At 39.7% G+C, this 26150-nt stretch overlaps 1 protein-coding gene across 6 annotated transcripts in view; it reads left to right on the top strand.

The window, feature by feature from the left end:
• The window catches only part of PPP2R2B (protein phosphatase 2 regulatory subunit Bbeta), a 489623-nt gene that overhangs the window by 25345 nt on the left and 438128 nt on the right, over positions 1–26150 (top strand). Inside the window, exon 1 of one of the 6 annotated variants that reach the window (XM_063723931.1) lies at positions 3936–6603. The exons of 4 other annotated variants lie outside the window; for them this stretch is intronic. In XM_063723931.1, the coding sequence (XP_063580001.1) occupies positions 6530–6603 (74 nt within the window). In that variant the 5' untranslated portion in view covers positions 3936–6529. 6 annotated transcript variants of the gene reach the window in all.

Raw genomic sequence — 26150 nt, 5'->3', positions numbered from 1 at the left:
GGTTGCAATCCTAGTCTCTGATAAAACAGACTTTAAACCAACAAAGATCAAAAGAGACAAAGAAGGCCATTACATAATGGTAAAGGAATTAATTCAACAAGAAGAGCTAACTATCCTAAATATATATGCACCCAATACAGGAGCACCCAGATTCATAAAGCAAGTCCTGAGTGACCTACAAAGAGACTTAGACTCCCACACATTAATAATGGGAGACTTTAACACCCCACTGTCAACATTAGACAGATCAACGAGACAGAAAGTCAACAAGGATACCCAGGAATTGAACTCAGCTCTGCACCAAGCAGACCTAATAGACATCTACAGAACTCTCCACCCCAAATCAACAGAATATACATTTTTTTCAGCACCACACCACACCTATTCCAAAATTGACCATATGCTTGGAAGTAAAGCTCTCCTCAATAAATGTAAAAGAACAGAAATTATAACAAACTATCTCTCAGATCACAGTGCAATCAAGCTAGAACTCAGGATTAAGAATCTCACTCAAAACCGCTCAACTACGTGGAAACTGAACAACCTGCTCCTGAACGACTACTGGGTACATAACGAAATGAAGGCAGAAATAAAGATGTTCTTTGAAACCAATGAGAACCAAGACACAACATACCAGAATCTCTGGGATGCATTCAAAGCAGTGTGTAGAGGGAAATTTATAGCACTAAATGCCCACAAGAGAAAGCAGCAAAGATCCAAAATTGACACCCTAACATCACAATTAAAAGAACTAGAAAAGCAAGAGCAAACACATTCAAAAGCTAGCAGAAGGCAAGAAATAACTAAAATCAGAGCAGAGCTAAAGGAAATAGAGACACAAAAAACCCTTCAAAAAATAAATGAATCCAGGAGCTGGTTTTTTGAAAGGATCAACAAAATTGATAGACTGCTAGCAAGATTAATAAAGAAAAAAAGAGAGAAGAATCAAACAGATGCAATAAAAAATGATAAAGGGGATATCACCACTGATCCCACAGAAATACAAACTTCCATCAGAGAATATTACAAACACCTCTACGCAAATAAACTAGAAAATCTAGAAGAAATGGATAAATTCCTCAACACATACACCCTCCCAAGACTAAACCAGGAAGAAGTTGAATCTCTGAATAGACCAATAACAGGAGCTGAAATTGTGGCAATAATCAATAGCTTACCAACCAAAAAAAGTCCAGGACCAGATGGGTTCGCAGCCGAATTCTACCAGAGGTACAAGGAGGAGCTGGTACCATTCCTTCTGAAACTATTCCAATCAATAGAAAAAGAGGGAATCCTCCCTAACTCATTTTATGAGGCCAGGATCATCCTGATACCAAAGCCGGGCAGAGACACAACCAAAAAACAGAATTTTAGACCAATATCCTTGATGAACATTGATGCAAAAATCCTCAATAAAATACTGGCAAACAGAATCCAGCAGCACATCAAAAAGCTTATCCACCATGATCAAGTGGGCTTCATCCCTGGGATGCAAGGCTGGTTCAATATACGCAAATCAATAAATGTAATCCAGCATATAAACAGAACCAAAGACAAAAACCACATGATTATCTCAATAGATGCAGAAAAGGCCTTTGACAAAATTCAACAACACTTCATGCTAAAAACTCTCAATAAATTAGGTATTGATAGGACGTATCTCAAACTAATAAGAGCTATTTATGACAAACCCACAGCCAATATCATACTGAATGGGCAAAAACTGGAAGCATTCCCTTTGAAAACTGGAACAAGACAGGGATGCCCTCTCTCACCACTTCTATTCAACATAGTGTTGGAAGTTCTGGCCAGGGCAATTAGGCAAGAGAAGGAAATCAAGGGTATTCGATTAGGAAAAGAGGAAGTCAAATTGTCCCTGTTTGCAGATGACATGATAATATATCTAGAAAACCCCATTGTCTCAGCCCAAAATCTCCTTAAGCTGATAAGCAACTTCAGCAAAGTCTCAGGATACAAAATCAACGTACAAAAATCACAAGCATTCTTATACATCAATAACAGACAAACAGAGAGCCAAATCATGATTGAACTCCCATTCACAATTGCTTCAAAGAGAATAAAATACCTAGGAATCCAACTTACAAGGGATGTGAAGGACCTCTTCAAGGAGAACTACAAACCACTGCTCAAGGAAATAAAAGAGGATACAAACAAATGGAAGAACATTCCATGCTCATGGGTAGGAAGAATCAATATCATGAAAATGGCCATCCTTCCCAAGGTAATTTATAGATTCAATGCCATCCCCATCAAGTTACCAAATGACTTTCTTCACAGAATTGGAAAAAACTACTTTAAAATTCATATGGAACCAAAAAAGAGCCCGCATCGCCAAGTCAATCCTAAGCCAAAAGAACAAAGCTGGAGGCATCACACTACCTGACTTCAAACTATACTACAAGGCTACAGTAACCAAAACAGCATGGTACTGGTACCAAAACAGAGATATAGATCAATGGAACAGAACAGAGCCCTCAGAAATAATGCCACATATCTACAACTATCTGATCTTTGACAAACCTGAGAAAAACAAGAAATGGGGAAAGGATTCCCTATTTAATAAATGGTGCTGGGAAAACTGGCTAGCCATATGTAGAAAGCTGAAACTGGATCCCTTCCTTACAACTTATACAAAAATCAATTCAAGATGGATTAAAGACTTAAATGTTAGACCTAAAACCATAAAAACCCTAGAAGAAAACCTAGGCATTACCATTCAGGACATAGGCATGGGCAAGGACTTCATGTCTAAAACACCAAAAGCAATGGCAACAAAAGCCAAAATTGACAAATGGGATCTAATTAAACTAAAGAGCTTCTGCACAGCAAAGGAAACTACCATCAGAGTGAACAGGCAACCTACAAAATGGGAGAAAATTTTCACAACCTACTCATCTGACAAAGGGCTAATATCCAGAATCTACAATGAACTCCAACAAATTTACAAGAAAAAAAAAACAACCCCTTCAAAAAGTGGGCGAAGGACATGAACAGACACTTCTCAAAAGAAGACATTTATGCAGCCAAAAAACACATGAAAAAATGCTCACCATCACTGGCCATCAGAGAAATGCAAATCAAAACCACAATGAGATACCATCTCACACCAGTTAGAATGGCAATCATTAAAAAGTCAGGAAACAACAGGTGCTGGAGAGGATGTGGAGAAATAGGAACACTTTTACACTGTTGGTGGGACTGTAAACTAGTCCAACCCTTGGGGAAGTCAGTGTGGTGATTCCTCAAGGATCTAGAACTAGAAATTCCATTTGACCCAGCCATCCCATTACTGGGTATATACCCAAAGGACTATAAATCATGCTGCTATAAAGACACATGCACACGTATGTTTATTGCGGCATTATTCACAATAGCAAAGACTTGGAACCAACCCAAATGTCCAACAATGATAGACTGGATTAAGAAAATGTGGCACATATACACCATGGAATACTATGCAGCCATAAAAAATGATGAGTTCATGTCCTTTGTAGGGACATGGATGAAATTGGAAATCATCATTCTCAGTAAACTATCGCAAGAACAAAAAACCAAACACCGCATATTCTCACTCATAGGTGGGAATTGAACAATGAGAACACATGGACACAGGAAGGGGAACATCACACTCTGGGGACTGTTGTGGGGTGGGGGGAGGGGGGAGGGATAGCATTGGGAGATATACCTAATGCTAGATGACGAGTTGGTGGGTGCAGCGCACCAGCATGGCACATGTATACATATGTAACTTACCTGCACGTTGCGCACATGTACCATAGAGCCTAAAGTATAATAATAATAATAATAATAATAAAAAGAAAAAAACAAACAAAACAAAACAAAACAAAACAAAACAAAAAAAAAGAAAGTATTTGCTAAGTGCCTACCATTTATTTAAGACTGAAATACACAATTAAAGTTGAAGCATGTCTATCTATAAATTCCATAATGCCTTTGTTTGAATGCTCTATTCCAGCTTTACGATAGGCTCAAATCCACTTCATTTGTGCTGTAAAGGACGTTCACGCCCACATAAAAAGTATAAAATATCTTCCAGAAGCTTTACCTGTATATATTGATTTATCCATTCATCGATTCACTTACTCACCTAATATTTACCATCTACTTTGTGTGGGCACTAGGTGAGGCAGTAGGGATATAAAGATGAATTAGATGTTGATCTCCCCCTCGAGAGTTTGTACTTTCATTATTTAGATAGGTAAGTAAATAAAGTAATATGCTGTAATTAAGGGCTGATACTACTGTTATAGACAATAGTAATTAAAATTAGGAAGCACTTACAATGTGCTAGACACTGAGCTAAGCCCTTTATATGAACTATCGTATCGTATCCTCAACAGTGTCATTTAAGACTCTATTATTATCCTTGTTAGGCCTGTAATGAGGCTAAAATATGTTAAGTAAGTTGCCCAAGATCACACAGCAAGTCAATGTCAAAGGCAGGATTAAACCCTGGCTGTCTAACTGCAGCCTCACTCCTCTTAAGCACATCCCCTCTTCAGCTACTCTTAGGTTGATGTATGGCATAGAAGCTCAGAGAAGGCTAACAGCAGCAACACTGGTAGTTTATCATTTGCCTGCAATGTGCCAGATCTCTATGCTTATTGTCTCACTTCTTTCAAGAATACATGAGGAAAACCTTGTTATTGTTCCCATTTTATAGAAGGAGAAACTGAGGTTTGCAGTGTTAAAGTTTGTTCTTTTCTACCCAGCCATTAAGTGAATGCACTGGGATACAAACTGTCAGGGTCAGGTTGAACCCAAAGCCCACACTCCTTCCACTCCCTCACTGCTGGCCAGAGGTTAGATATGAAGTATCTCTTAGGGAGACACTCCTGCATATACTCTTCTGTCACGAGTTTGAAATTACCCACAAAAACAAACCAGACCACTTAGGCATTGTTTAAACAGCACCTTACTTAGGATGGCCCTACCTTGCCAAGTCCCTGGGTCTAAGGAGGTTATATGATTATTGCAGAACTAAATGGCCCAACACTGCCAGCAGTTTGTCACCATGTCATAATAGTTCAAGAGCCAGAGAGGTGGCATACTGGTGGGGGAATGGATTGACACGACCACGGTCTGTCCTGGCACTCTAATGACTTTGTTTTTTCCCTCCTGGGGAGACCAGCACATTTCTCCAATGTTGAGTTAAATATTTTTGTAAGGAAGAGAGCCCATAAAGGCTTAAAAATTATTCCATCAGATTTTCAAGGCACACTTTTATTTTATTTTTAAAAATCTTGCTCAGGGTAATGTTGGTTTTCTTTTATGGACATTTAGAAAATGCCTCTGAATGCAGCATGAAGGACATTTGACTCTTTCTCTTCATTATATACAATAGTGTCTTTGACAGAACTTATAAACCCCAAACTGAAGCCCTGTGCTTTCTTGCCTTCCAGTGATAAGGTTTCCAAAGTCATTATTATTTCATGGGCCAAAACCAAACCAATTCCCCATCCCAAATTACTTATATCTTGTGGTTGGTCATGTCCTTAAATAATATCAGTCTATCTGTCTCTGTCTCTGTCTCTGTCTCTCTTTCTCTCTCTCTCTTTCATTTGAAATCTCAGTGAGAGTTTTGGTAAAGTTGTGTGATCCTTGGATCAACTTAGTTTTTCCATGTTTTTTAATGCTATCAGGGTACACGGATTGATGAAGGGTCAGTTCCTTTGGGTTTAGTCTCTATTCTTGCGTTGTGGCTTTCTCTTTGGAGGGTGAATAGCTCAGAACTAAGTTATTGCTTCACTGTTAAGGCTGGCAGGGGAAGAAAGAGGCAGTAGTGGAGCACAGAATCTATCTGTGTTAGCCCTCTGTCACCGACTACTCAATCCAGCTTTTGGCTTCACCTAAATGATAAATGGTCCTATTGTTTGGGCTTTAGTATTTTAAAAAATAGAACTAAATCTAGATTAAGCAAGGACAGAGACCCATTTCATTGCACTGTACTTTAATATTCCTGAGATCCATGGCATTACGGGTGGCTCCTTTTAACAGCCATCTCTCTCCAGGGCAGAACACTATGCTGTCTTTGTTTCATCTGATCTTTCAGCTAAATAAGAGATGGTCACTTATCCTCACTACTCCCATATCCTGCTGGATTTCTCTTGCGAAAAGAGAAACTCACCACACGGGAGAGGGTAGAGGTTTCAGGCAGAGCACTTCAGCGTGTGTTTACAGGCAGGACTGACTTACTCAGCAAATCCTGCTCAGAGGAGCTTCAGCCAATGAAGAGGCTATATCCCGGCTTGCTTGGGGGCTTCTGAGTTTGAGCTGCATGCAGAAATGTAAGGCAGTGCTTCCTGGCGCTGATGGCAAAATGGGACCCATCTCCAGTTATTCCTCGGGCACCCCAGCTTTGCAAATCTGGGAAAGAACCTACATAAACATATTGGTGATGTAGCCAGCTTAAAAGGCTGAGAGAATCCTTATGGATTCAGGAGACTGTTTTTTTATTTAGATTTTTATTTTTTATTTGGAAGATGAAATGCTTCTCTCGTTACCTGCCTTACATCTTCAGACCTCCGAACACCATCCTTTCTTCCAGCTGCCACACAGAAGGTACAGACCAGAGAGGGAGAGTGTCTGGGTGGGTGGGAAAAGTGGGCTGGTGTCTGACTTCCCACGGGTTCTGCTGATGCTGCTTTCTGTAGCTACTAGGTGACTGTCATTCCTGGCAAAAGCTTGTATCCAACAGACTTAGATCTGCTTCTAAAATCAGTCTGTCTTGTACAAGGAAAGGGAAGTGTTTTCTGAAGAGCAGAATAATGTTGCAAAGGTAATCTCAAAGCTGACACAGCTAATTAGAAAATAACTCAGAAATATTTTGCCAATTTTCTTTATTTCATTTAACATGCAAACAAGTCATTGGAACTAGTGTCAAGAAAAAAAAAATCAGTAGGTGCTGCCACATACATCTGTCCGAGCTCTTGTTTTGTCACTGTCTGTTTGATAACTTGGTGCATGCCCAAGAAAGCAATTAGCAAAATAGAATTAGCTTAGTACATCACTGTGGAGGGTTGATTGTTGGATTGGTTCACTTGGAGTCTGTACTTGGGTTACAGAGCAGTAAGAACACAGCTGACTTTCAGCACTTACATGAAATGTGGTTTCTGGGGGTCCTAAGTTAATGCTTTAAAGAGAGAGTAGGCTGAGCCTTCTACACCTTCCCCATTTCCTGTTTTTTTCTGGGGACCTTCTCTGCTGCCTTCTAACCTAGCATGCTATGCATACATGTATGTGTGCCTTGTAAACATTCTGGGAATTCCCTTTCAACTAAGCACTGCAGAATTCAACATTTCTATAGTCAGAAGCTGGTTGTATACCTTCTATATGTGATGTGCCTATGTTTTCGATCTGACATATCCTAGAAAAAGAACAATTTCAAGAAAAGCAACTGGCTGGACATTTTTAAGGCTTAACGATTGTCCTACTAGTGGTATTTGATTGAAAAGGGTTGGGGATGCTGAGGTGCTGTGACTCCAACTCATGTCTAGCCACACTCTCTTGGAACTGAGCTGGCGACCAGCCTGTTCTGAAAACCCACTCTTGTTTTCATCCTCCAAGTAGAATCCTGAGATTGGGGGCTGTGTGTTTATAATGAAGGAAGCTTGTATTATACCATAAGGTAATTTTTTATCCATACCTTCAGGGAATGGAGTAGACATTTGGGATCACCCTTGAATTGAGACTGAGGGTGGTATTTTTCATAGGCATTGATATCTCATAGACTTTTTTTTACAATTGGACATTTCCCTTTAAAAATTTATTGGTGGCAAAAGGAAATGGTCCACTGAGAAATCTTTTCTTCCTCGTGGAGAAAAACTTAGTAAGTCCTTATCCACATTGAGGGGAGGAGAGGAATGAAAGAATGGCGTGGACTAAAATCTCCGGGAGAACTTTTCAAATACTAAAGATCTAAAGCCATAGAGAAACTGCCTAGATGACTTTTGTATTTCTGATTGGTCCTCCTGTCCTCTCCTGCCTGCTTAGACTTTGAAAATTTAAACACTTGGTCTACTCAGTTGCTATCTTGTGTATTAATTAAATGAAACATCCTATATCATATAGAAAAAAACCCACTACAACAAGAACTTTTAAAGTTGTTTGTGAAAATTAAATTTCACTGATTTATTTCATTAAAATGGAAACCTCATTTTGCTTATGTCAAAACAATTTCTGCTTCACCCACTATCACCAGATTTCAGGGTGGGAGGGTGGAAAGGCATGTATTTAATTTTTTGTAAACCTAATAAAGACAATAGGTAAGGAAAATAGTATTTGCCAAACATTAACATCGTGGAGAAGGCTCTGCGACATAATGGAAAAGACATAAGTTATGTACCAAAGTACAAAGAAAGCAGTGCCAGGTCACTTAATTGCTCTATGCCCAGTTTTATCTATAACAAGGATGTTGAGATGAAATGTGACCATTGAATAAAGTTCTTTGTAATGCTCTGCACATGATAGGTGCCGTCTGTTTTTGAGTCCCATGCCCCATGTGTTTTCTTAGATATTGAAGTTTGCTTAATTTTTCACATTACCTTAAGCAATGAGTGGTTTCCTCAAACACATCACTTTGCCACCAGAAACTAGTTACACTTACTTAAAGTTTGTCTGGGGAAAAAATTATCAGAATATACCTGAGGTTGTGTGTGTGTGTGTTTGTGTGTGTTTATATTGTTGGCAATCGTGTCACCCTGTAGTCTATGCTAGAAAAAAAATATGGCTGTGAACTTCACATTTTATTAATTTGAAAAAGTGCAGAATGAATAGTGTGTGAATATCTCTGTGGAAGTCAAATAAATACGAATAGCCCAAACAATCTCCTTAAGAGAAACTCTAGAACAAATTTAAGAGCTTCAACAATTTCTGGGCTTCTTAGGGGATAGAACCATCCTAATTAGAAAACTTGGCTTGTCTTCCCAACTTCTCCTTGTCATCGCTTTTGTGTGTGTGTGTGTGTGTGTGTGTGTGTGTGTGTGTGTGTGTGTTTTAATGCAGGAAAGCCATAGGTTTTGAATGTTAGCTCTGTTACATGTCAACTGAGAGATATTGAGAACTTATTTAACCTTTCTGAGCCTTAATTTCCTTATTTTAAAATATAGATAACAATACTCCACAGGATAGTTGCAAAAAAATACATTCAAAATGACATAGCAGGGTGATAATAATAATAGTAATAACCAGCGTTCACTTGTATTTAGTGTATCAAAGGCATTACCTAAGCACCTTATATATAGTAACACATTTGTATATAGGGTAAATCAACAATATGTGGTTCACAACTATTGGTTCCTTTTTCCTCCCCTCCCTCACTCTGAGCCCTCACGTCTGCTTTTTCATACATTAGAGAAGATTTGGTTCTCCATGTAGCAGTCAGAATAATTTTTAAAAATATGATTATCTTACCTCCCCACACTCTAAAACACAAACACTCACATTTAAAACCTCTCTATGGTTTCCGTGGCAAGCGGGGCCTGCATATTCTGAGCCCCGCCTGACTCTCCTGCTTGAGGTCAAACATACTCCATCTTGCCTTGTCCCCAGACACACAGGCCTTCTTTGGTTCCTCAACATTCTCCCTTCCACCATAGACTTTTGGGCTGCTTTTCTTTTCCTTCTGCCCCATTGCCTTGCTAATTCCAACCTTCAACTCTCAGCTCAAGCTCAGAAGCCATCCTGACGCTCAGCTGATCACAGCTTTTAAAGAACTGGGTTTCTTAATTCGAAGCACTTACCCTAATTTGTCATTATGAGCAAACCAATGTGACTGTTTTGTTAGTCTCTGTCTCCTTGCTGTACTGGAAGCAGGACCCACATGTAACTGTTGTACCTCTAGAACCAGAACAACACCAGGCACGTTATAGGTGCTTAGTAAATTTTTGCTGAATGAAAGATGACAAATACCAAGGCTGTTGTATGGATAAATTACCAAAACCATATGTGAAAAATATTCTGTAAAGTATTCACTCCTACATGCATGAAAATTGTTTTCATCATTGTGGCTTAGGGAGCTTTCTGTAACCATACTTTAAGGAACTAGTTTTATTGTAATCTTCTTTAACTTGAAATAAGAAAATACAAACAGAAGCCAGGGCAACCAAATAGTGCAGATCCATAATCAGGATTTTGCAAAGAGGATTGGACTGTCTTTCCTTCTCTGTGGACCTCATTAAGGAAGCACATAACTCGTTCCCCTTGGTAGGGGAGGATTCATCCACAAAAGTGGTATCAGAATTGGAGAAACAAAATTCCAATCATAGCTGTAAAGAAGCCATTCAAGCTGGGTGTGGTGGTGGGCCCCTGTAGTCCCAGCTACTCCGGAGGCTGAGGCAGGAGAATTGCTTGAACCCGGGAGGCAGAGGTTGCAGTGAGCCGAGATCACACCACTGCACTCCAGCCTGGGCGATAGAACGAGACTCCATCTCAAAAAATAAAAAGGAAGCAAAACAGAAATGAGAGAGTCAGTGAAGCATAAGGAACCTTGCCTGATACTTTCTGGTGGACCTAATTTGGCACAGGCACTGGAGGGCCTGTTATTGTTATCTAACAAATCAGTAGGGACACTTTCTTTTCCTAAAGGGACAAGGGTACTGTGACTTGCCACGTGCTTCTTCCTTTCCCAAAATTGTCTTTCTCTCATTTCCATGCTGCTAACCTCTACCCATGCTTGAAAACTCAGCTTGAGTCAAGTCTTTCTAGGAAGATGTCTTCAACAACTCCAAAAATGAAGTTGTTATTATGAGTCACACAAACCACAAGGAGAGTGGAAAGAAGAAATAAGAAGCAGCTTCAGTACCACGAATCCTGTGGACCACTGGCTGTGTGCTAAGAGCTGTGCCTGTGCCATCTCATTCGCTCCTCACAACAGTCTCTCTTATTAAACGCCATTGTCTCCATGTTATAGATGAGGAAACTGACTCAGACGCAACCTATTCAGAACCACAGCTAGTGAAGTGGTAGATCCAAGACTCAAGTCCAAACTCTCTGAATCCAAAATCGGTACTCTTAATCTTTATATCACACTGCACATTTGCTTCTGAGTAGGAGAACAGCCTTCAGATTACATTGAAACAGTCTATTTACATGTCTGTCTCCTGAGTGGCCAGCAGCAACTTGGGCACAGGAATTCTGCCCTACTCATCTTCAGTCTTGGCATCCTGGTTTAGTGCAGAGCTTGACTCTGAGTAGATGCTCAAGAAATCCTTCTTAAATGAAGGACTCAATGGGAGAGTGGGGAGAGTGAATAAACAAACTGACCCATATTCTATCAACAATGCTCCTTCAAGAGGAGGACATATCTTAAAGCAAGTATCTTCCAGTGACACCTGGAAGCATGTTTGCTGGAAATCTACACACACACGCAGAGGGAAAAATAACATCATATTTTTCTAATTCTTTGTTATATTATAAATAATAATAATACAAGAATAAGTAAAACATAGGACGCATACTATTTGCTAGGCACAATTTCACCATGTGTATATCAATGTAGGTATAGATGCATGTGTGTGTGTGTGTGTGTGTGTGTGTGTGTGTTTATCCCTAACAATTCTATAAGGTCAACACTGTTATCCTCATTTTATTCATGAGAAAACCAAGTCACAGAGAAGTTAAGTAGTCTAAGTTCACACAGCTGTTAAATGCAAGGGCTAGGATTAGAACCCATGCAGTCTGGTTCCAGGGTACATGCTAAGAATGGGTTCATTACTACTATATTTTGTACCTTTTTCATATTTATGGATTCTTATTTTTCATGTGTTTGAAATTCTCTTCTCAGTCCCTTTCACATATTTAGAACCAACCCACTCTTCACAGCCCACGTCAAATGCACCTCCACCCACAGCTTTCCCTCACTACTCATTTTCTCATCCATCATTCTCATCTTATAAATGCACACCTACATTTAAAGTCTTTTCCAAGTGCACATGGCATTTGTCTGTAACATGGAAATAGTAATGCTCAACTCAAGGAGTTATTGTGAGAATTAAGTAAGACAAAAACCTTACATTGTTTAATATTGCTTTATGTCTGAAACATATTTTTTGAATTTTATGTACAATGCATGAATTATCCCTGCTTTCATCTAAGGCCAAGCCTCCACTTTAAGCTGGGTCATCTCCCCTCTCTCTTACTCAAGCACATCACTCCTGCACTTGTTCCTACTCTGTCAGCACCAAGGTTTTTCTCTCTACAGGATCACGTTTTGCAGTCCACACACATGCTATAAATCATCTCATTTTAAACACCGATCTCATGAGCCTGTATCTTCCTTCACCTGCTGCCCCATCACCTGCTCCTCTTTTCAGAAAAATGCCTTGAAAGTGTCATCCACACTCACTGTCGCCACCTCTCCTCTGATTTGCACTTTCTATCATGCCACCAAAATTGCTCTTGTGAGAGTCACCAATGACCACCACATTGCAGAGTCCAGTCATGCCTTTCCAGGCCTCTTCCCACTGCGGCCCTCAGCAACACTGACAGATGATTGCTCCGTCCTTCCTGAAGGAGTTTCTTGTCTTGGCCTCAAGACCCACTCTTTCTCTCTGTTTCCCTCTCCCTTGCAGTCTCAGACTCCCTGCCGGTTCCTTATCATCTTCCTAAACTAAATATTGAAGCCCAGGAATCAGTCTTCTCCTTAACATATACTTGCTCATAAGTGATCTCATCCACTCCTATGGGCTTATATATCATTGATTTAATTTCTATATCCAACTCCAATCTCTCACCTAAAATGCAGACTTGTACATCCAACTTCCTAGCCAACCTTTCCAATCAGATGCATAGTAGAGATCTCAAAACAGACCTGTTGATTTCCCTCCTAAAAATAACCCTGTTTGTGCAGTATTCTTCTCCAGCCTAGGAAATAAGAGGGAACTCTGTTCTCCTAGAGACTCAAGCCAAAAACATTGGAGCCATCCTCAATTTCCTTCTTTCTCTCATATCATTCTTACAGTTCTATGGTAAATCCTTTGGGCTTCACCTCCTAAAAATATCAGGAATCCAATTGCGTCTTATCACATCCATCATTCAAATGTTTCTTCACCAGCGAATCCTTTCCTGGCCTTCCTATGTAAATATCACACACATGCTCACTCCCTTTCTCTCAACATCAATTTATCTCTGTCTGTGCCTCTCCTCTCACCCCCAGTTACTTTTACCCTATTTATTTTTCCTTCACAGCCTTTATTTTTACCTGACCTGTTATACATCCATTTACTTGTTTTTTGCCTGTCCTTTCCCACTATAGAATGTAAGTGACATGAAAGCAGAGGCTTTCTCTGTTTTGTACATTTCTATATCTCCAGTAGGCAGAACAGTTTCTCCCACATATTAAGCATATAATAAATATTTGTGGATTGAAAGCACGAATGTATGAGTGAATGTTTATATTAAGTCTTAGTAATAAAGTGGGGGAAATGGGTTTCAAAACTAGACAAACCTGAGTTCCAATCTCAGCACTCGCAATTACCTGCTGGATGACCTTCCATTACTCAACTGGTGTATTTTCTTCTCTAATGAAAATATATCAAAGTATTGTTATGAGAGTGAAAAAAAAGTGTTGTAAAACACCTAGCATAATGCTTGTGAATATTCAATGAATGGAGCATCATATTCTTCTTTCATATTTCCCACTGCATTCACCACAGCAATAACCAAGGATAGACCATTAAATGTTTTGCTTACCTACAATGCTAGCATTTATTGTATGAGCCCTAGCATAATGTAGGGCTCATTACTTGCCAGAGCCTGTGCTAAGTACTTTACAGTTACTATCTCTCAAAATATTATGAGATAAGTACTATTCATTTTCCCCATTTTACAGGTGAGCAGATAAGACACAGAAAGGCTGAGTAACCTATCGAAAACCACCCAGCCAAAATGTGATAGATCAGGGTGTGCACCCATACTGCCTGACTCCAGAGTCCAGGCTCTTTACTGCCCTATAAGACTGCCTACAACATTTCAGGCATTGTTCTTAGCACATGGGTAATTAAAAGATAAAATACACTCATCTGTACTTTAAGGTACAGTCTAGCAGGAGGGAAAAAGGCGTATGCACACAACTCTAACAGTATTTTTTAACCCTGGCTATGCGTGAGAATCACCTTGGCAAATACACGGGGCTATCTCTACCACAGCCCTGTTGAATTAAATCCCCTGGAACTGGGCCCCAGGCATCTCAGTTTTTAGCTTCCCCAAGTGAATCTTATGTACAGTCAGAGGTAAGAACTCAACAATGGCCAGGGTAGAGAAATATACTAAAAGCTCAAGGGAAGAGCTCTGGGAGAAAATCTCTCTAAAATGACAGTAAATCTGCAGCTGAAAAGAGGTTACTTTTGGTGAAGGCTTCGATATCTGGCAGAAAAGTGGCTGCCATGGGAAGAATCAAGGTCACTGTCATCCACCTAAGAGTTCAGTGAAACTATGTTGAGCACTTATTTGCTTCAAGGTAGCTGTGAATTTGCTTCAAGAGTTTATATTCAGGTATTGGCTAAAACATCTACCTAATACACAGAAAGTCATTTTATTTCCTGGCCTTTAATTTTATCATCTATAAAAACAGGGGGGAAATTTTGCATATATCAGACAATTGCTTTAGTGAGTAAATGTGATCATTCATACCAAGTATATAGTGTATTACCCAGTGCAAATTAAAAGCTTAATAAAAATTAGCTATTATTAATACTCTTTGTATTAGTAGAGGCCCCAGAAATCAAGTCTTGGCCTGTGTACATTCTGGGGGGTGGAGTTCAAGAAATTTTTTTTTAATTGACAAATAATTATACATATTCATGGGGTATGTAGTGAAGTTTTGATACCTACCATGAACAGTGACCAGATTAGGGTAACTAGCATATTCATCATCTCAAACACTTATCCTTTCTTTGTGTTAAAAATGTTTAATATTCTCCTCCCAGATATTTGTAACTAAGATATTATTGTTAACTATAGTCATCATATAGTGGTATAGAACACTGGAACTTATCCCTCCTATCCAGCTGTAATTTTGTGTCCTTTAACAAATCTCTCCCTATCCCTCTCTATGCTTGTGTGTTTTGATACAACGTGGTGATAGGAAGAACACTGGGCCTGCAGTTCAGAGTCATCTAGATTCCAGTCCTCTTCACACGTGATGTCCCTTGAGAAATTGGCTAATCCTGCTATGCCTCAGAGTCAAATGACAATATAATGAAACTTGGTAGTGTTGGTGTCAGATTAAGTGATATGTGCTTTGGGAAGTATGTCCCCATCTTAAATCTTCTCATATTAAATCAGAAGCTGGGAGTGGTAACTCATTTTCAGGAATTTCTAGTATAATCCATAAGGAACTTAGCAGAGGGAGGACGGAGACTCAAGTTTAATAAAAACCAACTGAGCACCAGGCATTCTCCCTGTGTTATCACAGGAGGATGATTATCCTAAGTCTGCATGGTACTATCCACATTTTACAGGTGAAAATAGTGAGGGAGGACTAGTGAGATGAAATATTTAGTTGAAAATGACTTTCACTTTGGAATCAGATAAACTAGAGTTCCAATTATGACTTGAAGTTATTTATCCTCTGAGTGTGTTTTTTTTCAACTTTAAAATAGAAGTAATACTGCTTCCTTTTCATGTTTCATTGTAAGAATCAAGACATTGAAAGCAATGTGCCTGGTAGCCACCTGATAGATGGCACCTGTACTTACACTGACAGTATCTTTGCTAGGTCTTACCAGCATGACATCAAGCATCTTCAGTTGCAAATCTGGGGTTCCTCCCACTTTGCTTGTTCCTAGCAAAAGAGGCTCCTGTTTTCATTCTTTGACTCTTTCAACCTACATCACCTTGACTGCTGTTTGCCTGTAACATACACTGATCAGTGCTCTTTTGATTTGTGTTTCTGGATCTAGTTTTGTCTTTGGTTCTTGTGCCCCAAGGCAATTCCTTCATTTTGACTCAATTTTATAAATCTAATAGAAAAATCACCAGCAGTGAAATCATTGTCATCATTAGAGAGACTGGCTCATTAGTTTTCTGAGTCATTGTTTCCTTACTGGCAGATTGAGCTGAGAGAAAAGATGGGCTGAGAGGGCCAAGGCCTTTATCTTCACAAGTGTCTGCAAAAGCACAGTTAGTAGAAAAAGCAAACAGGAGGCAAAGAAACGTATGATTTTGAAGATATGTATGAAAGCCTACTCTGGATCTTATCGTTGATACACGAGAATGTCAATTTTTGGGAAATTTTAGGAGCAAATTCAGTATTCTGTGAACTGCCTTCTAAGAGCAATTATTCATTTATTTATTCATTTATTCAAAAAATACAAACACACACATAAAGAACATCTCTATTTTGTGTCAGATATCAGCTGGGCGATGGGTTCACAGGTAGTAAAAATAGATATGGTTCCTGCTCTTATGGAAGGCAAATAAATTAATTTAAGAAATTAATGTAAACTGTGACAAATGCAGCAATGGAGAGGATATGACATTAGGACAAGATCTAACGAGGCTTTGTTATGCACAGGAAGATCAGGAGAGTTTCCCTAAAGAAGTGTCACTTGAGCTGATAGCCGAAGGATGAGTCAAACTTAACTAGGAAGAATGAGAAAGAGGATATTTTAGGCAAAGGAGAGTATATTTGCAAGGCCCAGTCCCCAGAGAGTCATGGTGAAAGCAAGATTCTGAGGGAAAGCCATTGTAGCCAGAGCACAGAGACCAAGATGGGGTACAAGGGAGATGACGCTATCAAGTGATGTGACCCTGTGTGTCTCTGTAACATAAATTACAAAGTTTCATCTTAACCCAGAGAGCAACTGTAAATTATTGAGGGATATACATTTAAAAATATATATATATCATATTTGCAGCATGAAAAGATTTTTGGGACTGCTGTGAGGAGAATACGTTAGAAGAGCTAAGAGCAGATTAGCACGCAGTCATGCATCGCTTAATGATGGAAATATGTTCTGAGAAATGCATGTTAGGCACTTTCATCACTGGGGAAACACAGACTGTGCTTGCACAAACCTAGATCATAGAGCCTACTACACACCCAGGCTATATGGTATAGCCTATTGCTCCTAGGCTACAAACCTGTACAGCATGTTACGGTCCTGAATTCTGTGGGCAATTGTAACACAATGGTAAGTATTTCCATACTTAAACATAGAAAAGATTCAGTAAAAATACAATTTGAAAATCTTATGGAATCACCGTCATATATGTGGTTGATTATTGACCAAAATGTCATTATGCAGTACATGAAAGTATTTTAAGGGGTGGGACACACAAAACAGAGATAAGTGGTCACTAGAAACAGTCCTTACTGTTACATTATGTAGAGTTGTAAATGGCTCTAGACATGCCCTCAAATTCCTGAATGTCTATCTGTGACTGTATCTGAATAGAACTGCTTTATAAACATGGAAACCTGTTTATTGTCTTGACATTCAGACAAAGAATTTTTTATTCTCAATAAGCAGTGGCAGAAACACACTCTGTTCTGTTTGGAAGTAGCAGTAAACATTCCAGGCATAGGAGTGAATTTGCTCTTCCAGGCAGACCACTTGCAAAAGCATGATGTTTGGAAGAAAAGGAAAGCAGACTTAGGACAGAACCACTAAGAATGTTTTCATATCATGTTTATTCAGCAAGATATAGCTGCTGCGTCAAAGCCTCCATCTAGAATTGTGCATATGCTCTGCTGCGTATATTCCTATAGAAACAGCAAGGCAGCCTTCGCAGGGGAGTTGACCAACAGTCAGTCTTACAAGCCAAGGTTAGGATGCCACGTCTACCTTAACTAATAATCTTTTCATTGTCCTACAACCCAGATGACAGGATGCTTAAGCATGTGAGTCAGAACCCCAAATGTAAAATCCTGCAGAAGCTAAAAAAAAAAAAAAAGCATGATACTGGCTGTTATGAATTTGTGAGTTCAAGCCCTGCCTAAAGGCAACACAATTCAATTTTTAAACAAAAAAGAAAGAAAGAAAATATATTGTGCAAGGAAAGCAGAGCTGCCCCAGTCCTGTAGCACACCTATTCCCATCCCATTAGAAAGAATTATAAAATTTCTATGCAAGAGAAGACTTCTGACTTCATCTATGCCAGCCCTTCACAGGTGCCCTGAACCCCCTCACAACATTCCTGACCAGATAGCAACAGAGAGATTGCTCCCTCTCAAACCTGGCCATTCTACTTCTGGACAATGCCAAGTATGCCTAAGTCTTTAAATTGCACTGAAATCTATTTCTTAGAACTACCAAATAAGAAACCTGAGGCCCTCTCCACATGAAAACTCTACATGAGAATGACAAGGGTTTTCATACTCTGTACAGCCTAAAGATTTCAAATTCCTTCAAGCAGGGCCCTATGACTTCAGGGTGGTAATAAGCATTTAGGTGGCTAGCCCTATTCTAATGTTTTAATGTATTAGCTCACTTAGTGCTAATTACAGTCTAGTTAAGGGAAAGCATTTGTTGTCCCCATTTTACAGATGCAGACACCAAGGCCCAGAAAGATAAGTAAGTTGCCCAAAGTCACATAGTTAGCAAGCAGGAGAGGTGGGATTTGGACCCAGGTAGGCTGGCTCCACACCTCTGTTCTCCCGCTTCTGAGATGGAGAGAAAACACAGGCTTTACTGTTATAGTCCTGCATTTCAATAAAAGCTCCAACATGTTCCCTGGCCAACTGACTGCCCCTAAGTAAGCCTCTGTTTCTTTATCTCTAAGGTGATGGTCATAAAGCTTACCTCAGTATTGCTGTGAGATTAAATAAAATAATGCATGCAAAGAAGCAGCACAGTGCCTTGCACATACTGGGCATGCAGCAAAGTCTGAGGAAGTAAATGGGTGAATAATTAAATAAAGACCTCCTGGTCCTACCCTCCTGTATTAGTTTGCTAAGGCTGCCATAACAAAATGCCTGAGCCTGGGTGGCTTAAACAACAGTAGTTTATTTCCTCACAGTTCTGGAGGCTGAAAGTATCAGATCCAGGTCCCAGCAGGCTGGTTTCTTCTAGAGCCTCTCTCCTTGGCCTGCTGATGACCGCCTTCTCAACTGAGTCCTCATGTGGTCTTTTCTCTGCATTTCTCTTCTTGCAAAAACACCACCAGTCCTGCTAGATTAAGGTCCCACCCCTAATAACCTCATTTAACTGTAATTACCTCCTTAATGGCCCTATTATTAAATGCAGTCACATTGGGGGTTGGGGCTTCAAACTATGACTTTGCAGGGGGACACAATTTAGTCCATAGCACCTCCCTCCCAAAGCTTTCTTATTCTTTGCCCCAATTCTCAAGCAAAAGACCTATTTTAGGTTGTCTTCAGGAGTTCAGCCAGGAACAGGGAGTTACAGCATAAATAAGGACAAAAGACTAAGAACAGGTGTATAATATATTATCACCGCAAATCATTGTTCCACAATCCAGACTGTATAGTATTCTGCAGCCTAGAAATAATGCAAACAAGCTACAAGATATTAGCCCCTGATCTCCTCTAACTCTCTTCTTCACTCACCTCACTCCAGCCACACTGGACTCCTTGCTGTTCTTCAAACAGACCACGTACATCCCCTCTCCAGGGCCTTTCTGCTTGTGGCTCCCTCCGTCTGGAATGCTCTTCCCTCAGCCGCATGGTTCTTTTCCTCACTTCTTTTGTGTCTTTGCACAATCATCCTACATACAGGCCTTCCTGCCTACTTTGTCTGAAAAGCACACCTCCCATCACTCACCCTTCATCTCACTGCCTAGATTTTCTTACTACTTGACATATTATGTATTTGTTTATCATTTCTTTCTCTTGCTAGACTGCTAGCTCCGTGAGAACAGGTACTTTGTGTTTTTGCTCATTATTGTACCTGGCATATAGTAGTGAATGATAAATCTTTGTTGGATGAATGAATAATCATCACGGTTAGTAGCAGCAAAAGGCTAAAAGTTTTTGTCTCCCTTTTTCTAGGACAGTAGTTTCCAAATGTTAGCTACCATAAATAAGAATTATCTACAGTATTTGGCTTAAAATGCAGATTTGTACTCAGTAAACAAAAATCTGGGTAGTCCTATGGCACTTTTAATTAGAAGCTCTCAAAGCAGTCCCCTACACTGTTGTTGTACCTGAGCGAGTTAGAGAAAACGCCACACTTGGAGATTGATTAAGAGTCCGCTTATTTAGCCGGCGGCCAAGAGACGGCTAATGCTCAAAGTTCTCTCGGCCCCAAAGAAGGGGCTAGATTTTCTTTTATACTTTGGTTTAGAAAGGGGAGGGGGGTTCTAGTTAAAACAATTTTACAGAAGTAAAGTAGGCAAAAAGTTAAAAGGATAAATGGTTACAGGAAAGTAAACAGTTCCAGGTGCAGGGGCTTTAAGACTATTACAAAGTGATAGACGCGGGGATTTGGGAGTTATCAATCGGACGAATTCCTGGGAACTGCGGATATAGCTCGCCACAGTATCTTATCAGTTAATTGCATTCTTGGGTGTGCTGGGAGTCAGTTTGCACAAGTTAAATCCTTGAGGAAGGGGCTGCCAGTGAAAGAGCCAAGATGGAGTCTGTCTGGCTCTCTTAGCTAAGGGAGGGTCAGTCAATTCAGGTGGAAACAAGGCTAGGTGATTAAAGGAAAGGGAGAGTCTAAAAATAGCGTTAGTAAAAACAAGGTTGGGCATTACACTGTCATTAACAAAGCTTTGTCACTGAGGTGTTAGACACCATGAAGCTATGGTAGAAAAGGGTTAAACAAATGAATAAAAAGCAAATAATAAAAATAAAGAAAATGAAGATCTGGGGATTTACAGCCCCCCTAAAGCTCTGAATCATTAGATCCTGAGCTGAGCCCAAGAATCACCATCTTCAAGAAGTACCCCAGTGCCTTCTAAGGGAAAAACTCTAAGTGTAATGCTTCAAGAAACTTTGTCCTAGGATGACAAAGTTAAAAAAAAAAAATGGCACCGCTGAACTTTGCGTAGTCTCTTCCCTCCTTCCATGTCTAGTTCAGGGTATGGAAACTCTAGACTTAGCACCAGGGAACAATGATGGTGGAGAAAAGGGGATTAGATATGCTGTTTATAATGCCCAATTCTCTAAGTCTCAGTTGGAGAGAGCATAGCTGCAGAACTGCTAAAGGAAGGGTCTTACAGGTGAACTCAGAAGCAAAGGAACAATGTCAATTTTCTCCCTTGCCTGTGAACAGAGCTATTTTCTAGATGGCTGCTGCAGCCTGTGAGGAGAGGAGGGCACCCACTGGCCCTTGGCAGTCCTCATCGAGTCAGACAGCCAGAGTTGGAAGTGACATGGAAGCCCTTTTTAGATCCTGCCCACCATCTTGCAGAGCGGTTAACCCAAAACCCTTGGGTGAGCTACCCAAAACCACACAGAGAATTAGTGCAAACTACCAGGACTGAACCAGCCTGTGGACTCCAGAGTGGTGTTTTGGCCTCTGTACTTACATGCAAAGTGGTTTGACTGTTTCTGACATTCCTGGGAATACCTTAGAACAATGTGCTGAGTAGGAACTCTGTGAAGAGGGGAAAACACCTCAAGGATACACTATAAAGAATCGACTACCTTTCACTTGGCAGACATGTGTCTTGATAAGCCCTCAGGAGAGAACTAGCCTCAAGGTATTTTTAAATGGCTGAGGGAGGCATGTGTAATGGCACTATTATTTTACAGTTTTTTTTTTTTTTAAAAGGAAACTCATCTTTCTTTGAAATTGGCCCTATTTACACACAGAATGAGCTGAAAAGACTCTTGGCTGTTATTAAGCCTTCAAGAATGTTCTCATAAGTGCTACCTTCCTCACACTGAGTACCTAACAAGGTCATTCAGGGCCAGGGTATATGTTACATGTTTGCTCACACTGAGCGCCTGAAGCATCACTAAGTAAAGAGCCAAGCCTCAGTGTTTTGAGCTCGGGGCTGGGGATTTGGGACAGTCATTTATTATGAACTTGTTCTCCTACAATTTCTCCAGTCCAATCTCAAGCATGACCCTGTGCCAGCTTGCATTTGTCCCTGTCTAACTGACCTAGGCTAAGCTTTTTGTACCTGCTGGGAACAGCCTCCTCCAAATTCACTTTATTTGCAGTATTTCTAGTCTTCTGTTTGGAAATTGTGTTTTAAACTTTGATTCAGATAAATTAGAGCTGAGATGATAAATGGAAGTGATCCTATAGGTGAGGCAGTGGCCAAAGCTCTCATTACAATTCTCTGTTGATCCTCAGATATGCTAGGGTATCATACAAAATTATTTATTTGAATAATTATTATTTGAAACAACATTATCAGGTCATAGCATAGACCTCACCAAACTGATTAGAGTTTGAGGCTTCCAGTGATATCCAATGTTCATTTAAAAACCCACTTGCCCAGCAAGACCTGATTTTATGGCATGGAAGAAGAAAGGCATCTTCACTCCATGAATTTTAGCTTTTTATAAGTGAGGCTCTCAAAGCTTTCCACTTAACAGGGTCAACAAATGAAATAAGATATGTGAAAGCATCTAAAACAGTGCCTGGGGCTTAGAAGAGACTCAATAAATGTTTCATTCTGCTCTTCCACCTGTCTTTGTCTACAGAGGAAATTTAGTGTTGGGCCATTTGTTGGTCCCTTTATTAAGTATTACTTGAGCACCTACTATGTGTTCAGCATGCTTCTAGACACTGAGTATACAGCACTGTAAAAGACAGATGGATCTCTGCTCTCTTCTTACATTCTGGTGGGAGGAAGTGGTTGATTAATCATGGCAAGCATTAGATCCAAATCAAGGTGGGAACTAAAAACAAGACATGAACAAGGAGATTCAGATAAAATTGAAATGATGAACTTGCATATACTTAACTGCAGAAATTGCCTCCAAATTGGTCCTCCTGCAAGTAGGCTTCATAGATGGTCTCCGTGGTAGGTTTCTGAGCAGTTGTGGCTCATTTGGGTGCTTACTGGTAAGTATTTCTCAGGCCCCAGTTGCAGATCTCTCTTTTCCCATCTTGTACTCTAATTCTGCACAGAATGTGGGCAGATGCATGATCCTGCACAGAAGTAGAGCCCCCCAGGATCTATCTGGGTCTTCAGACCCAAGGGAAAGCATTCATTTCTTCAGTGTTTTTGAAGCCTCTGTGATGTACAGGCAGAGGTCAGGCTCTGAACCAATTACAATGAGTACTGCCACCCACCTCATGGCACTTGCATATTAGTAGGGGCAAATAGCCATGGGGAACATAAGTAACTTTTAACATAGTGATAAGGGCTGGGAATAACATAAAAACAGGGTAAATCATGATAGTGACCGAGGGGTGATGGACTACCAGGAATTGGGCAGACAGGGAAGGCATCTCTGAAGAGGTGCATTTGAGCTGAGGCTTGACTGATGGGAAAGGGTCAGCAACTCGAACAGCCCAGTGGGGAGCATTCCAGGCAGAGGGACCTGCAAGCACAGAGGACTGGACAAAGGCTGGAATAAATTCAATGTAGTATTCAAGGAATAGAAAGATCGTTGTGGAATACTGTATCTTTTCATGGTGGGGGTTGCAGTTTTGTTTAAAAAAATCAATAATCTCAAATACTTAAGCCCTCCTACTTCATTATACTTTTAAAAGAAGCTGTGTATCTTAGCAGTTAGAAAACTTGGATTCTGGAGGCAGTTTACTTAATCCTACAAGGGGATAATTTGGCCCTAGATCAGACCACCTGGGTTCAATCCTGGATTTTTCTACCTACTAGCTAAGTGACATTGAGCAACTTACAGAATCTTACCATGCCTTGTTTGCCATAAAAAGGAGATAAGAATAATCCTATTGCACATAAATCATTTGATGGTAAACTGGGATAATGAACATAAAGTTTTGACCAGCATAGGGAAAGTACCCAAAATACGTTGGCTATTATAATTCCTTCCTTGTTTTCTCTAGAAGTTTATTTTCTTGATCATTGTTGCCATCCTTTTATCCCACCAGCCACTCATTGAACAGAATTCTAAACATAAAGTAGAAAATAGTTTCCCAAGAACTTTATAATTTGGGTGCAGTTGAAATCTTTGAAAAGTTATCAATGTAATTTAATAAAGGAAGTGTTTAATGTAATTTAATAATGTCACTTAAAATTCTCATTAAATTGATTCTAGGCCCTGGAGAATTCAATCCCCAGGGGATACTATATAGTATTCCTCCATCAAACTCATTCTCCTTTCCCTGATTTTTCATAGCTTTTATCACCCATTCATGTTACGCATTTACTTATTTTGTTGCTTAACTTATAAGAATGTAAGCTCTATGAGAACAAGGATTTGGCCTGCTTGTTCAATGAGCCATCCCCAGTTCCCTCTGATAGTGTTCAAATAATAGAGCTCAATAAATTCTTGTTTACTGAATTTTTGTCTCTATACACCCCTAAAAAATATACCAGGAAGTGGGTTTGCTAATGAGGCAAAGAACCTTGGTTCTAAAAGTATCCCATAACACAATCTGAGTGCCAGCTTCTCCGTGACCCAGGAGGGCATGATTCTCCAATAGGAACTGATCTAATAAATACAAAATATTACATAACTTTATTACTCATTCCCTCAACAAACATTTATTAGGTCTTGACTTTATGCCAGGCAGAGTATTAGATGCTGGTAAACAAGGGTAAATAAAACACAGTCCCTGGAGAGTACAGTCTTGTAGTTAATCACTGTAATTCTTATAAAAATTAATATTATCTGTTCTTATGAATCTGAAGACTAGAACCTAGAGAATAAATAAAACCTTCTGGCAATGTGCCTGTGAGTGGGCAGTCAGGAAATGCTGCTCCCGGTCTGACTCATCCCTCCTCACACCACTCTTAGGGTATTGGTGGTTTTCAGTACTATTCTGTGCCATTCTACAGACGGCGCAGATACATATCCCATGATACACAAACGTTTCTTGCTCACTCAACACATACTTGTACACACACATACACCCCAATGTAAAATTCTCATTCAGCACCAAAATGAATGTTAGGAAACAAAGAACCTGAATACATAAATGTATTTATGTGTATATTGATACATATATATTTATAATTACATACCTATGTATACATATACGTATATGTACATACACACACACATACCCCTTTGTCTATCTCAGAGATTCAAGGATAAGTTCCCATACTACTTTTTTTTGCCTAACAGTTTACTCACATGTAGCTATGTTTTTCTTGGATCATAATGCCAGAAGTCACTCTGTCTTTAGCCCTTTCTGATTTGAATACTGGTTACCTAAATAAGCCTGTGGTATAGACTCTTTCAGACAATTGATTCCACAGCCCCTGTTGCTGTGATTTAACTGTCTTAGGCAAAAATAAATTTTTTTTTCCCTGAAGCTACTGTAGTTTCCTTCAAGAGTTGTATGCTGGAGTGGTTAAACTCTCGTTAGACTGCCTGGGTTCCCTGCGCTCTACTGCCTGCTAACGTGGGCAAAGTTACTCAACCTCTTTGGCATACAGTTTGCTCATCTAAAAACTTGAGTCATAATAAGACTGTATAGCATTAATGTGGAATTAAATGAGCTAATTCATGGAGGGGTTAGCAAAATTTTTGACACATTTCAATAGCTTAATAGAATTTGTTGATTTTCTTTTTCATATTTCCTCTCCACTGCATCCATCACTGGCTAATCTAGACACAAATTAAGCCATTACTAAATTTCACAAAAGTCTTTCTAATGCTATGGTTCAATGGATTTTAAGGGCAGGGTTAATCCTCCAAATGCATAAAATAATTGCATTTAATCAAAACCACAATGAAATACCATCTCACAGTCAGAATGGCTATTATTAAAAAGTCAAAAAGACAACAGCAGCATGATTTATAGTCCTTTGGGTATATACCCAGTAATGGGATGGCTGGGTCAAATGGAATTTCTAGTTCTAGATCCTTGAGGAATCGCCACACTGACTTCCACAAGGGTTGAACTAGTTTACAGTCCCACCAACAGTGTAAAAGTGTTCCTATTTCTCCACATCCTCTCCAGCACCTGTTGTTTCCTGACTTTTTAATGATTGCCATTCTAACTGGTGTGAGATGGTATCTCATTGTGGTTTTGATTTGCATTTCTCTGATGGCCAGTGATGGTGAGCATTTTTTCATGTGTTTTTTGGCT

Source organism: Pongo abelii, chromosome 4 (genome assembly GCF_028885655.2).
Source record: "Pongo abelii isolate AG06213 chromosome 4, NHGRI_mPonAbe1-v2.0_pri, whole genome shotgun sequence".
NCBI lineage: Eukaryota > Metazoa > Chordata > Mammalia > Primates > Hominidae > Pongo > Pongo abelii.
The sequence above is the reverse complement of the archived record's forward strand: the minus strand, read 5'-3'. Positions and strand labels throughout refer to the sequence as shown.